The 16,546-nt window shown below is 35.8% G+C and overlaps 1 protein-coding gene across 1 annotated transcript in view; it reads right to left on the minus strand.

Annotated features, from left to right (window-relative positions):
• The window catches only part of COG5 (component of oligomeric golgi complex 5), a 172,503-nt gene that overhangs the window by 43,228 nt on the left and 112,729 nt on the right, over positions 1-16,546 (minus strand). The window contains exons 9-12 of the mRNA XM_015850827.3: positions 15,646-15,758; positions 15,472-15,549; positions 2,726-2,807; positions 386-590 (exon numbers count right to left, since the gene is read on the minus strand). Of these exons, the coding sequence (XP_015706313.2) occupies positions 386-590; positions 2,726-2,807; positions 15,472-15,549; positions 15,646-15,758 (478 nt within the window). The remainder of the gene's footprint in view (positions 1-385; positions 591-2,725; positions 2,808-15,471; positions 15,550-15,645; positions 15,759-16,546) is intronic.

Raw genomic sequence — 16,546 nt, forward strand, 5'->3', positions numbered from 1 at the left:
AATGCCTTTCTACAGTGTATAAACATACAAACTGTGAGTCTTTAGAAAGTGAACGTCTGTCACACTCCAGTGATTGTGATATCATTAACAGAAAGCTACTGCTGTAATTGCAATATATATAAAACTGAATTTTGATCATTCTGCTTTTTCTTTCCCCAAGAAAACCAAAATAAAGCCAGTTTCAAAGTAATATTACCAGGCACTTTGAGAAGGACAAGTCAATCTAACACTTTTAATAACATATTCTAACAAGAACCTCACAGCTTTGAAATAGCATTAAAACAATTAACACAAGGCAAAAACACCAAATACTCTTAAATATACTCTGTTCTACTGCACAGTACCAAGCTTTACACTGCATTTTATACGGCTTCATAATACATACTCGTAATCTTGGGTTTTTTGCATGAATATGTCCTGTGCATCTTCCTCCATTTGTTGCAGCTCAGCAAAGAGATCAGGACTTCCACTTGTGTTAAAATTCCTCTGAATATTTTGGCTGTATTGTTGCAGGCGCTTCCACAAGTCATTATAAAGTCTCAGTAATTTGGGGTATTCTCCTTCAAAAGCTTGTTTCAAAAACATAGAAGCTACAAAATAAAGTAGTAAGTAACGTGCTTTATCAAGTTTAAGCTATTTATTTGATTTGTAAGAATAACCTTCATCCTTGCATTTAAATCAATGAATGTTACATGTCATTCTCCCTTTGACACTGCTAATGTAATATTTATAACTACTTTCCAAGTGGTATGAGCTATTATGTTAAATGAAGTTGATGATGATATATATCTAAAGCTCCAGTATAAGATCCAAAATTCAAATACTGGACAGGAGAATCTTACATTGTGTATTAAATATACCAATCACGGACACGAACTGTTAAGTATCAAACTTAATTGTTAGCACTATCATTCATTTTAGTCCAAAGTGTGATTAGAATTCACTGAACGAAGATTTGCTAACAACAGCTTGGCAGGAGAAGAAGCGTGGAGCTTTGCGATTTTCAAGATAATCATTTAAATCAAATAATGTCTATGAGACAAACTCTATAAAATCTGCTTTTACACACACCTTTAAAACAACGTACCTAAAATGTAATTCCTACACAAATAAAGAATGGCAAAACCGGCAGAAAACTCAGCATTACCCTCAGCCTGTAAAAGCTCGCCAAAAGTAACAGGAAATGAAACAAATGTACAACTGCTTTAGACACTGATGTTAATCTTGATCTAACATCACTCATACTTCATGGATTTCCTCGTTACATTAGGAGATTAACACGGTTACATTCATTCCTAGGGTTTTTCAAGTTCTAGACATCTGCCCCGTTTGACTCAGCCCACCCCATCAACTCAAGTACATTCTAATTCTGAATAGTGGAGGATGCACCTTTGTTACCAAACGCAGAGCTATTTTAGGTCACAGAACAATGTTGGTGCTTTTTTCTGCTATTCCTCTTATCTATACGATCCTGAGAGTCTATGATTCACATCAGTGGATTCAATCACTTAGAATTAACACGTTAAAGGTGAACATTTTTGTATAGACAAATCACTTAAAAATTAAAAGTCTACTTGCTGTAAGCAGTTTTCCCTGCACTCAGAAATGGTGAAGTAAAAACAGCACTCAGTTTTAAAGTCCAAATGCTCCAAAACTTTATATAAAAACGATTAAAAATCAGAAGGAACAAGATAAAATCTATCAGTTGCCTTTTTTACTGAAATGTTGCTTGATCCCATTAACTGATGTCATAATTTTAGCCCTAAAACTTTGTGCTGAAAATAGGTAGCACACATTCTGCACGAACACATGAGATCCCTAGTATGTACCTACCACTGTTAAACTATGCATAAGGCAAACAGTAAAATTAATATGTTTTAACACAAGATGAAGACATATTCTTTTGCAATCATCTAGTTACTTAGCAACCACAGAATATGAATCAAACAGCTACTCCTCAAACTATATTCTTGCCATTTAGCAGAGCAGGATCAAATTTTGAAGGGCCAATGCAATAGCTGAGATCAGAAGATCAATGCAAACTTTAGGCACTTTGCAAAAGATTCACTTTATACTCTGTATACAAATATGAAAGAGGTATTTGTGAAAGCACTAAATATTATCAAATTGCATGCTCCATTAATATGACAAGAGTACTCTTATGTTTACAACATGATTTAATATTGTTGGTTGTATCTGCTAGTTATTTATTACATATGTGCAGAACACTGCGTATAGTCAGAACACTACACATTATCTATATTTAGACAAGACATAATTTTAAAGAAACTCAGCTCCTATTTAGAAAGTACGCAAGAATGGCTAAAATCAGTCTTTTGTAACTGAGGAGTGTTCAACAACAGAAGAATGTATAAACTGCTTTTTTAAAATCAAATTACTACTTACGATTTCGACAAACTCATTCACTTTGCAAAGTATAATGTGATCCCAAATGTTTTTATGTCCAGATATAGTAGGCCTAAATATGGGGTTTTATTAGATTATGACTGCTTAATGGAACAGAAAACTTTTTTTTCTTCCCCAGAAAGCTCAATTACAATTTAGGAATGTTTGGTTATAAACCCACAAAATTTGAAATTCACAGACCCAGCACTAAGTGAACCATTGCTGTTAGCAGAGGAGATAATGAGCAAATAACTTATGGAAATGAGAGATTCTCAATAACTACAAAATACATTACCAATCATTTGTACAGAATACTTACAGTCTGTTGCAGACTGAAACTGAGAGGAAAGAGTCTGAGTTACTGCGGTCCAAAATTTGTACAAAATATCAGACTGTCCATCCTGATAGCAAGGGAGAAAAGAAAAGAAGGTTTCAAAGAAAACTCTCTCAAAAGAATCTTAAATACTGCAAATGCTTCCAGTCACAGCTCTTTCACCAACACTGAGAACCAAAACGAAGTAAATGAAGACTGAGTAGTTTTCCTCAAGTTTAAAACTAGAAAAATTGCTTGAGAAAACAAAAATAAAAGTTTCAATCATCTCTCAAATCTTTTCCCTTATCCTTGGGAGAAATGCTGCCAGCTCCCTGGCAATCATTCTTTTGTAAAAGGTATGAGTGTAGAAAGAAACAGCACACCTTGGAACTGTGTCAGGAAAATTCTTTGCATTGCAATGACCTTCTCATTCAGTGGGGATTCTCATGCTGACTAAATCACAGCAATTACTGTTGCTGGCATTATGACATGTTTACAGATAGCAATCAGGAATCAGAACTAGTCCATGCTGCTCTGGTGTGCACAGAACAGAAGAATTTCCAGTTCCAAAACCCTTAACAACCAAAAAAATACACCAAACTTCAGTTGGCTTCTCACCATCTTGTGTCAACAGGGTTTGCTGACAGAAGTGGAAATGAGGTAGCGTACTCTTGAAAAAAAGACATATTTGAAAGCACAAGCTGTTTAGTTACTCCCCTCCACCATCTTAAAGATCAAGTCAAACATTAAGGTATGGTTTCCATTTCTCTCATTTGCTTTCTTCTTGTCTGTGCCTTTGAGATAGAAAAAGTTGCAAGATGATGGTGAGCATTCCATCCTGCCCCCTAGTTAACATGCCAGGTTTTACTCTAAGCATGTCCAGTGTTTTACTCAGAGAAACACAAAATGGTTTGGAAGAGACCTTGAAGACCACCTACTTCCAACCCCCTGCTGTGGGCAGCAAAACTTCCCAGTCTGAGCATCAGGTTGCCCAAAGCCCCATCCAACCTGGCCTTGAACTCTTTATGGGAGAGGAAAGCTCTCAACAAAACATTTTTCTTCATATACCTAAGCAATATACCGACCTTCCTGTATAAATTTACCAGTTTGAAGAAATCACTAACTATGCAAAATGTGCTCAGAAAGAAAAAGCAAAACACCCAGCAATGATTACAGATGTCAGCAATGCTAAGAGTTTTAGGCTGGCACTTGGCTGTTTCTGTTCTGATTCACTCTGAAGATCAAAGTTTTTAAATGAAAGCACAGCATTCACAGCTAACGATGCATTTAAGTAAAGGGCTCAACACTGAAATCTCTGTCAAAGTTGGATGCATTTTCTGAGCTTTCCTTTCAGTGTTGCCTGTGACTTACTATGAGAAAAGTGGAAAAACAAAAAACCAAGCCAAACCACATGTTCTTGTAAATAACATAACCTCTTTCAAATATAACAGCCATTCCAAACTGAATTACTACTCCAGATGACAGAGGGAAAAAGAACACAGACTATTCTCTTGTATTGGCCAAGGCAATGAGAGTCTTCAGAATGGACCACTGCATTCAGTTTGAAGATCCGGTCATTGAAAGACTGCAAGCTCAAGTTTTCAGTTCAAAAGCCATCACTTCAAAAACTTTATATAAAACTTGCAAATCAGTCAAAAAGAAACTGAAACATATATATATATATATATACACACACAATCCTACCCCTTATGTAGAGATAAGGGGTGGAATAGACAAAGAAAGATGAAACTTTCAGGTCATGTTAAGAACTGAGAGAGAATGTCTTTTCTGCTGTTGTGTATCCAGGATGATGGAAGGATAATATCTGAAAAATGTATGAGAATTAACACAGAAAACTAACATCAACATGAATGATGGAATCTCATTTGTGACTGCCTGAGGACACTTACAGATTTAGAAACCAGACTAACCCATTTCATAGCTAAATTTGTATTTTCCGTAAAACTGTAGTTGATTTTCATATATGGGAAAAATAAAATAGTAATATTGGACAGTTATTCATATGGTGCACTGCACGAAAGGTCTTTTTTTGGATAAATGGATTATTATAGCATAAATATGAAATGACTCAGTTCTTCATTTCACAGTTTCATATTTAAAATACGAAAATAACTATAAAATAAATGAGCTTTCACATGAGCTATAAAATAAATTAATTAACCTTCATATTCTCTATCCCAACTTGGAACAATATTTGCCTATTCAGCATTGTAACTCAATTAAATTTCTAAATCATCTAATGGACGTGGAAAAATACTTACAGGCCACCTTCAAATAACTTTCTTTCATTAATGTAATCACCACCTAAACCTTAGTCTTAGCACAAAATGCAATGATTAAATGTGGTCTTGAAAGCAAACTTGCCTACTGTCCATTCACGTCACTCTTAATTGTGATTTAGCATTGTGACAAACAGCAGTTACACAAACCTGAAAACATTTAATATCAGAGGGAAAATGTGTAACATTTACAATATATATAAATTCAGACATATATACATTATGTATTCATATAAACATTTGCAGAGTAGCCACATCTGCGCCAGTTAAGTCTCTGCCCATTAGCTTGCATCTCTAGACCTGGGTAAATGGTATTAATTAACTCATCAAAATTTTACAATTATCAAGGCGCCTTTGTCTTGGCTACTCAACTATATTATGTGTGAGGAAATAGAGTGGAAAAATACATGGAAAATTTACAGACTTTACACTGACTCACGACTCAGTCAAAAAGTGTTCAGGGTACAAAAAAGGTTAATGTCCCATTTTTCAGAACAACCGAAAACACTACCGAGGGAGTTATTATCAGTTGCTTCTATAATGTGAACAGTGATATTTCACTTTGTCCAGTGCTGAGATGTGGTCACTCAGGAGGTGAAATACAGCTGCTGATTAGTAGCACACAAAAACCCATGTAAGTGTTTGTGGCAGGAACCAGAGAATACTTTTGCCTACACAAACACCGGGGAGGACTGCAGTTACTAAAATAAGAATACAACAAGGCATTAGCATTAGGTACTCCAGCTGGGAGTATAAAAGTGCGATATGCAAACATGACCACTCAAAAAACATTTATTTATTTTGTTTAAACCTGCAATTTCTTTGCCTACATATTACCTAAGTATGTTATTTTCTTATTTTAGGTACTTCACTGCTTATTTTTTAAAGAGAGTATTCAAACAGATTACTTCTGTGCAAATGGAAACTGTAATTTAACTATTAAAAATCTAATATGCAATTCCATTTGACAACAATTAATACTAATATAGGACACACAAAAAAAGAATTCCTAAAGGAATGTTTTACTCCAGCTCAGTGGAACGACTGAAGGAATGTTCCCCTCTCCTGGACAACTTCTTCAAGGACTTACAAAGACACACAGAATGAAGGAGAAGAGGAAAGGGCAGACAGCACTGCTTGCCTGAAATGCACACAGCAGATCTACAACTCATCGTAATGGTAAGCTTATAAGCCTTCCCCCGTGTTTCATATAGCACTGTGAGCAACATCCCAACAGTATCGGAAAAGAACTGCTCTTTTGGGCTCTTCATGTTCAGAAGCTGTAATCTAGCTGAAATTGTGTTCCTGTCATCTATATTTCCATAGTGTGTGAGCAACAAATTTGGTTCTCCACTATACTTACACCAAATCTCCTCGCTGGTAGACAACACGTGGGAGTACTGGGTGCACTCACATTGTGATTAAATGTGTAGAAGTGATTCTCTTTGGTGCAAACCTGTCTTGTGTCTATTCTTGATGTCTTTCAGTGCTTGGTGTCTCAACAGACTGCCACTATTCAGTAGATTCACAACCTCACCACTAGCTTAAAAAGAACAATCTCTGCAATTAAACAGCATTCGTAGTACATCATCATATTTCTGTAGCAGAACCCACAATGATGTGCTAATATTTTTCATCAATTAACATTCTGAGACTTTAAATTGGGAATGTTCCATTTCTCTTATGAAAACTACATAAAACTGAAAGAAGCGATATCCTCCCCAAAATAAAAATGCTTGCTTTGAAATCTAGTCACAGGCAGATTAACATCTTGTGATACAATCCCTTGTAGCAGGAGCAGCTGACAAGATGAGTAATGAACTGCATCCGATTATCTTTTCAGCTCTGTGGCAATCATCTTCCATCAGCTTTTTATTCCATAACCAACAACACTGGATAAAGATCACTATTCTGTCATAATCTACCCCAGCCCCCAACAGAGGGTATGTTTAATAATGCAGAAAACACATAAACATTTGGAAGTTAAGAGGTCTAACGAGATAGTCTAACATAACTGTTATCTGGGGCAAAATTGCTTCATGTGCTTATTGCACAGTATTCCAAAATCCTTACATAATTTGAAGTCTTTCAGAAGAAAATTATTACACCTTAGCATTTAATATAATGCTGTTTCTTCTTTTCATATGCAATATATTCTTTCTTCAACAAAAGAATCTTAATTGTGATTGATAGTATCTAATACTCAAGACAGGCAAGATTCAGGTTGACATATACATACTTTTCCCGTTATAGAGTACAACTAAATTAAGCCTATGAACACTGATTTCAACCAACTATAGAAATAAAGCAGGATTTTTACCCACCATCTAATCCATCTTTCATTCTGATCTCACAGTAGAGAGAATCCACACAGAAATCATAATTTGCACTACTACAAATGGGCTTGGATCAGCCACAGAACTATATTTCTCATAAAAATCCACAGTGAAAATGCTCCTGTATCTAAACTATACCAAATAAACTAATGACCTACCTCTTGCTGAGAATGAAAATCATTGTCTCTGCTGTTCCTGTGCTCAGTGACAACTTTCTTTCCCAGAACTAACACTGCTGATCAGGTACTCAATTTAGTAGCCTCTATGCACATTTGCAGGTAATGCAAGGCAGCTGGGCTCTGTCTTCCTCTTGTCAATTCTAAGCTGATGGAAATAAGCTGAACAACTGCCCAGTAACATCAAGCAGAGCAACCTTTTGCCATTCTGACCTACTGCACGGCTATCAAGAACTAGGGAAATAAACATGCTTTTGAAAAACATACGAACTATAAGCAGTTAGCTGCTTGTGAAAGTGTTATTCCCAGGAAATCAAACTGCATCTGTGTAAAGTAGAAAAACCCAAAATATTCAAATCTGACTCACCCAAGATGATTTTTTCATTTTTAGTAGTTTTTATTAAAAAATAAGTACTCGGTCACATACTCCATTCACACAGGAATTACTTTTTCATGGAAATTACACACATAAATCAGACAAAACAAGTCCATTAGGCTGGACCACAAACGGCAATTAATTTTCCCAGTAGTAGGGCTCACTTTATTACTGCAAAAAAACCATTAGTGTAAGACATAATTCAACAAAGTTTACCCTCATCGAAATAAGACATGCAGGCAGACTATTTGACTTTTTACTGTATTTATGTGAAATTAAGAATGCTCTTAAGTGCTTTGCTGAACCAACGCCATAATCAACAATCAGCAAAAAAATGTGTTCACCTCAATTATTTAGTTTTAACTATTACCACAAAGTTACTGTGGGCAATACTGCGCACAGATATTCTGAAATTTCCACCCCTGAAAGTTTTTAGATAAAACTACGAGGAATATTTGATAACGCTGAATAATGACAGGGCCAGGAGACATTTGGTGTGCCAATTCATCCTGCTCATTTGTCTCAGATCAAGAAAGCTCAGTCCAATGTGCCTTGTGCATTCCAGGTGAACTCTGACTAGCAAACTGTATTTTAAGATAAGGGTTTCTTAAGTAAATCTTTCTACCCTAAAGAAAGAAAATGGAGTCTTATAGGAACATAAACACGGGTAAGTATGCAGGTTTAATATTTAATGGCAAACGGTCAGCACTTTTGATAATCTAGCTCAGAAAGAGCCTACATTTAATAGATGTTGAATTAAGAGCAGCCTACTAACCCTTCCAGAAGAGACTTTCTCATCAACAATTCTCCACTTATAAAAAACTGAGATTCAGAGCTTCAAAAAAAAAGGGTTGTTATAGCACACAGAGACTGCAAACTGTTATCTTCTATGCAATTCCTTATGTTAAGAATTGACATAGTAGTGTGAAATGAAGGAAAAAAAGGACATGTATACCGGCATATTAAAAATCCTTCCTTTTTCCCAATATTCCTCTCAATAAGTCGTATTATAGATTGTAGGCTGTCCAGTCAGCAGTGCAAAGTGACACCGTGACTGTGCTGCACAGACTGAAAATTTAGGTGAATGCTCCTTGTTTTCAGGACCACAAGATTGTCTCCACTGGAAAAAAACTAACAGGATCCAAGTGCTAGAACTCCCCACTTACATGGAATGACCTCATTTCACAGCTCAAAAAGTATAACCCATCTTCCGCTAGTAGCTACGATTAAGTTAATAAACCACCAAATAATATTAGTGAGTACCAGTACTGTAAGAGGAACGATATTTGAAGATTTGTATCCACTGTTACTCTACATTAATATCAGTGCCACAGCTTGGAAAACTGACTTAAAGTTACCTCAAAACTAAAAGCCAAACAACTTATCCCATTTAGAAAAAAAAAACAAACAAAAAACATATCAAGCTCCTCATTAAATTTGCTGTTATAGAAATGAAATCTCTTGAGCTCTGTTCTTTATATAACTATTTGGCATCTGACATTAAATCTAAATCCAATGAATGAGAAAGAAAATACCCCCTTACTTGGTATTAGATAAGAATGCAAGAAAATGCTGAAAAGACATATACTTATTTTTACAAATGTCTCTATTTCCTCCACACTGTAAATTTAGAACTAAATGAGTATAATTTCCCATCTGTGAATTATCATATTTGTGTTTGTCTGAAATAGCTATTCTAACATTTAAATAATAAATCTGACCCACAGATTCTAAACTGGCTTCCCCTTCATGACAATCCTTTCCAACTTGTTTTTCCCTGTAGAAATTTTGATACTCTGAATAGAATGTGGAAAATATCTTTATTGTGAAGACCCTTTGAAATGTAAAACAATAAACTGAATATTACCATGCAGCTAGTTGCTGCAGGCTCCTGAAATCTGGCTTTGCATACTAATACATACAGTGTTTTCTATCTGTAATCAAAGGCCATAAAGAAATACAGGACTCGAGAACACTGCTCTAACAACAGAAGACATTTAAAGGACAGTGTAAATATTTTTCCACCAATAAAGCAAGAAAGCAAATGATTTAAGAATCCTGTACAGCAAGATCTTATGGGATAGAGATAAGGAAATCTATTTGCACTATTTCTATAGCAACAACATAACCAAATGTTAGACTGTGAACAAAAAACAATCACACTCACTAGTGCAATTAATCAGTAAAGAAAGAAAAAATCAGTGCATTGAAAAAACCTTTTCTAGCTTCTCAAAGTGGTCTAGATTAAATTTTTACAAAGATCAGGGCATATGAATTTTTAACACTGTCTACATTAGAATTGTAGGTGAACACATGTCAATAAATGACACCATGACTTTAAAAATGACCTTGATTTTTTGTTTTACTGGAGGGCATGGAATTTCATTAGTGTTGATCACCTTATACCCAAGGTATAATAGTTTCTAGACTTCCAGTGATAGAGCAACATTTTAAAAAGGTCTCTTTATGCATTAGACAAAAGAAACAAGATCTTTTTTTCTTTGTTTAAACATTATCTTCTTAACTAGAATATGAACAGTGTGCTTTTTCCCAATTCCAATATTAGAATTCGTATGTGATTCCTTAGAAAAATGGATCTACAAGTAACAAAAATACTTAGGTCTTAAACAGTGTCCCCTACCATCAAAACTACTTAAAAAAAAACCCCAAACATTAATTAATCCTTCCATGCTTCTGCAACATATGCATCAACTGGAAGTAAATGAAGTCAGTGTTTCCAAAAGCCAGTAACTACCCAAGGGACTTGGCAGCTGCCTTCTGCCCACAAAACTGATTTAGTATGCACAGCTGTAACTCTACACTTTCACCTTGACTGTTATGTACCTCATCCAGGGATGAAGGGGTAGTTTGTTATCACGTCCATTCAACCCCAGTGGCTCAGGTTAAGACTGACAAGAATTGATGATAGAAGGCAAAACTGCCATGAAATGTATTTCTTTTCTAATAGTAATCTGACTGTAATCTAGCTGACTTAATAATTTTCAGTTATCACTGGAGTACAATCTGCACAGACCCCAACAAAATTGAAGTGTAAATGAACATAGGTCATTATAATCTACCAACCAATGCAGCCTTGACATGATCCCTTCTATTTACAGCTGAACATTTCTGGAAAAGAAACAGGATTAAAGTCCTAGACAAAATGCAGTGTCATTAGAAGACCATTACATGGGCTCTGTTCCTCCCATCTGAATTACAACTGAATTACTTTTAACAAGGCTGGCTGTGGGCAATGGATCCATTTAAAACAAGAAGACTCTTTAATTAGAAACATTTTTTCTTTTTTTTTTTTAAAGAGAAATCTTGCAATAGAAGTCTGCAAGAAAATTTGTAGGTTTGAATCTAAGAGCATCTTCAGTATGTTGGGGATGGCAAACCTTCTCATTCACCTGCCTTCAGATCTCCACAAAGTGTCTGTCTTGCCAATGCTTACATAATAAACAGCAACTACAACACAAATGGTGCACAAATAATACAACTCTGCTTCTACAAAAGGTACTAGAAAAAAAATCACATACTTGAAATAATAGGTGAAAAGATTATGTTGTGAATTCAAGTAAGGCAGTAATTAGGTTATTTTTATTTTTTTTCCAAGTAGGATTATTTTAATTGAGTCGATTGAATGTGAACATGTGATGTTAGGACGTGAATAACTTCAAAGCAGCAACATTTTTTTTAACAAGTTTGGACAGAAGAGTCAAAAATAAGGTGAAATGTAGGTATGCTTTGGGAAATAAACACTTACGTTTTCCATTTCTTTTCCTTATCTGATGCAATTATGAGGACATTTCCTTCTGTATTGTTAACACCTCATATTGACAGTGCTGACAACTCAAGAAAATAGCCTGCTTACTCACCGAGCATTCACCAGGAGAGGCAACGATATAAACCCTCCGCAAAGCACAGAATAACACTCACTGTAGCTCTCAGCTCACTCTTTTACCCAGAGCCTTACATAAATGACAGGTTTTGCTGTCTTCCCGAGCTGTTAACAAATGTGGACATCAGCTGACCAAAAGGGATCAAAGGCAGATCTGCTCTCTCACAGACAGTGACCTTCTTTCCTGACCCCTTCCCATTAGTGGACAAAACCCATCTCACTCTCCCTGTTGACCAGCCCAACGCTCCCTCCCAGACAATCATTCGTCACTTTCAGGGTTGTTTCTCACTGTGCAGAACTTTTCACTGATGCCTATGTAGGAGTGACAGACCCAAAATAGATAAGGATCAGAGATCATTTCCAAATCTTCCACAAGGGACTAAGAGGGATTCTTATCTCCAATTAGGAAACTGGCTGTCATAGGACAATATGCTCTGCTGCGATTTACACTGAAGTCAATTGTCGCTTAGGTATTAAAATAGCTGAAGCAGGATTAGTCACTACACATAGGAAGAGAAATAAACCAGAGTAAACTGGAGTAACCTATTAGCTCTTTGAAGGTGAAATAAGCAACTGAAAGAAGTGATGAAATTAGTCCGACATTAGGTGAACAAAAATATCAACTTTGCATTATTTAAATTATGTCTGACCCTCAAGATTATGAAAAAAATTAGCCCATCTTTTAAAACAAAGCACATAAATCTATTTTCCATAAAACAGTAAATCAGAATATAGGAATTCTTGGCTTTGCTTATCAACCAAGATCTAGTTATTAAATAAGTCTACTCATAGGATAGGGGGGAAAAAAGTCAATTCAGTCTTAAATGCATTTCTTCTTTAAATATCCCCAGATCCTTTTTTAGGAAATTACACTTTCAGTATTTACAGATTAAAAATGAATTTATATTTCATTACATATATGAAATGGGGAAAGGTTCTATCAGGACACGTGTTCTTTTCAAAGGAGATGTGAATTCCTTTGCACCCATTTCATGCTGTGGCAGAGGACAAATGTGAAAATCCAGATGTGCAAAGGGGAGAAGTGGAACAAACAGGAGTGCGAATTCCATCTGCAGATTCTTTGTGGTAGTCATCTAAGTCTGGGTACGTCACTTTACTCTTGACCATATTTAATGGTGAAAAAAAATGAAATTGACTTCTGTTACTAAAAAGAGAAACCACAGTGTAGAAAAGATGTGGGTGCTGTCATTGCCTTGATGCTGACCGAGAATGACATAGTTTCTCTATCTGTCAGATTTTTCAGTTTTATTGTTGGTTGGTTTATTGATGTTTTGGTTTTTTACTGTTGTTTTTGTTTGTTTTCATTTCCATTGATTTTGTGAATCCTTTAATTAATTTGGTTTTTTGAAACTATTCTTTGGATCCTTGGATATAACAGGGTACAACGCTACTGAGCGTTAGTATGGAAACAGATAATTAGAAGGCCAGAAAGCACATTTTTGAGATCACAACACAGAATTAGGGAAATGCAGGCAGTGAAGGCAAAGACAAAAAAATTGAAAAATCCTAATAGAAAAAAAGACAATGATTAAAAAAGGAAAAGAAAGCAACTTGCTTCCTTGCTATAAAAGACTCGTGCTTTCAAAAAGCTGGGTCTCCTCCTCTTACACTTCCTAGGACGATACTTAACACTGCAGTAATCAAAACAAGGAAGCAGATGGACAGGCAAAGTGGTAGTGCAGCTGCTGCAGAAGATGACTATAATCATAATGTTGACATCAGTAACAGTAATTAGTGCACAGTCTGTAGAGTGGATGATTTTTTCCTATCTTCTGATGTGGGCATGCTGCCCTGGAGAATGTATTTAATATTAGTACCTTTAGTTTGTTTTGTTCATTTGCTACTTTTATTGATGAAATTGAATATGATAAAGGAAATACAACTTTTCTGCCACTACAAAGCACCTTCTGTGGAAAGCATATTGTTCCAGTTTGGATTAATAATAGATGGAATCTTCATTAATAAATGGCAAATTACCAATTTCTTGTTTATTTCTATTTTCAACATACACAGCAATCCACACTCCCATGTGGCTATTTGCACATCCTTTCCTGAATTTCAGCAGCATCCAGTATGAGTCTGATTCTGTCTAAAAAGCAGCAGTACTGTATGGTGTGACTTCACCCACCTGTAGGGTGGTGCAATACCTTTTTTGGTAGTACTATGTCATGATAGGAGAGTCTCACTAGACCTGGACAGGGATGTGCCAGTTCTCCTTAGCTGAGGCTCATGGAGAATGACAACTGTCTCCAAAATAGCCGTTGAAGAGCAAACTCATTGAATACAGGACAACTGTAGGTAAACAAATAGATGGACTTCATTTGGGAAATACAATTTGTCACTTAGATGTAATCCCATGATACAAAGTCAGTGGGAAAGAAGGGTTACGAAAGGTAACACAGAACGGGCCTAGCATAGCACAGCCCTAAAGCCTTTTATTTTCTAATCAACTTTTCATCATTCTGCATCTATCCTCTTCATTCATTCTGCATGTTTAATTTTTCTCCAGAACAATATCAGATTTTCTTTGGCTTCTCTTTATTACCATCCTCAACAACAGGAAAACCTCCTATTCTCTTTTCAACTGCTGTTCTACCAAAGAAGAGAATGAAAGTGAGGAGGCACAGGGCCTGGACCAACCATGCAGTAATAGCCATTTATTTTTGCCAAACAAAACATTTAACAAAACATATGCTAAAACTTTCTAAGTTTTTTGAGCTGTGGGTTATGTTGTTGTTAGGTTTTTTTCCTGTGTATCTTGTTGATGTTGTTTTGGTGTTTGTTTGTTTGTTATTTTCTACACAGAAAGAGGATTTTAAATCAGCCCACAGAAAAGTAATGACGTTCTATGCAGCAACTTTTGGAGCTGAGTTTAATTGACAGATTGACTTATACACCGTGCTTAACCTCCACCATTTGCTTTTACTGTTGAGAAGACCACATTTGCATGTGAACAGTTTCCCCAGTGTATTCCAAAAATTAAATTCATGTAAATTAAAAACCCAGTCATATACATGGAAAAAGAGATGTCTGCGTAAACACATCTTTTGTTTTTGTTTCTTCTCATCTACCAAGGTTGATGAAAGAGCTTCAGAAGCTTCAGCTACTGTTCCTAACACTGAAGGAAGCCATTAATCAAATTTTCCCATATACGAAGAGAAAACAATGAAACTGAATGGAAAGGGAAAGGTATTCAAAAGAACAGCTATAATTATTTTTCAAGGAAAATATTGCCAAGAAGTAGAGAAACAGATGGCTGAAAGTGTTAGATGAAGACACATTTTTCTATGCTAAACTAACAGACTTAATTAATTGCTCAAATCACATGGCATTTTATGGAATGGCATTAATGATAAGTAATAAAAACTCTGTCAGTGGTGCCTTATCAGCTCCCTTTAAAGAAAACAAAAGGAATTATTGTAAAAATAACGTTTCTACCCTACAGATATAACCCAAAGACCATAAATAAAGCTTTCAGCATTAGTTTGACTTCCACTGCTTTCCCATTAATATAATTACAGAATTGTTATCAACATCTAAACTTTCAAACAAAAGCATTCTCTCACAGTAATTTCCTTATCAGAATTACTAAAATATATTGACTAATTAAATTAAATTTAATTAATTAAATTAAAACTTTACCTTAACTATTTCGTCAATGAAGCAGACATGTGAAATAGGATCTCTTTTCTTTGCCAATAGTTTCTGCAAGTGCTGCACCTGTAAGAAATAATTAATTGGGAGGAAAAGTGACATTTTCAAAAATCTTATATATGAAATTGCCTCAAGGGTAATCAGGAATCAGCTGCTGAGTACCTGTCCACACGCAGCACAGATCTGATCCATGAGTTTCTCCATGTTTGTCCAGAGAGCTGCTCGAAAAGCTGCTGTGTTCCCAGGTGTTGGCATAGCAGCTCTACCAGGGCCACCTACATGTGTTTTAAAAACAAATAGTAGCACAGTTCAGATTTCACATGTGAAATGAAAAAAACACACACTGGCATAAGAAATTTCCTGTAAAAAAGACCAGAGCTGCCTACATTAGCTTTGAAACAAAGCTTTGTGAATAGCTTCAGCTCTTTTAACTTCTAAATCAATTAAATTCTTAAGTTCAGCAAGGATATCTCAAGGTTAATCACTACTATCTGCTTTACTGATTTCTATCTCCACAGAAACACCAAGGTAGTGTCAATGGGCATGCTGCAGCATATAATAGCAAGATATAACCATCTCAGCTCAGGACTTAAATGTATAGGTGAACTGAAAGAAGTGATATTCCAGCTGAAGAGCATGCAACTTCTACACCATCACTCTCCTTCAGGGGGGCTGTATTTTTTTATGATGTTAGTGATTGTATTTTCAGACCCCAACATCAGTGCAAGTTTTTAAGAAGTGTTAAATTTTCACCACAGCTAATCCTAGTTACCATTTCCAAGCACATGAAAGAGCAGAAAATCATCAGGAGTAGTTAGCATGGTTTCACCAAGAGGAAGTCATGCCTGACCAACCTGAAATCATAAACCTAATGAATGAAAGGAGAGTAGTGGATATTCTCTATCTAGACTCCAGAAAGATGTTTGACATTGTCCCCCATGTGATCTTGACAGACAACTTGTTGAAGTATAGGTTAGATCAGCAGACAGGGAGTTCAAAAACTTGGTGAATGAACAGGCTGAGAGGATGGCAGTGAATGAAGCAAGTCTAGTTGGAGTCCAGT

Source organism: Coturnix japonica, chromosome 1, assembly GCF_054131305.1.
Source record: "Coturnix japonica strain WE chromosome 1, WE-NBRP24, whole genome shotgun sequence".
Classification (NCBI taxonomy): domain Eukaryota; kingdom Metazoa; phylum Chordata; class Aves; order Galliformes; family Phasianidae; genus Coturnix; species Coturnix japonica.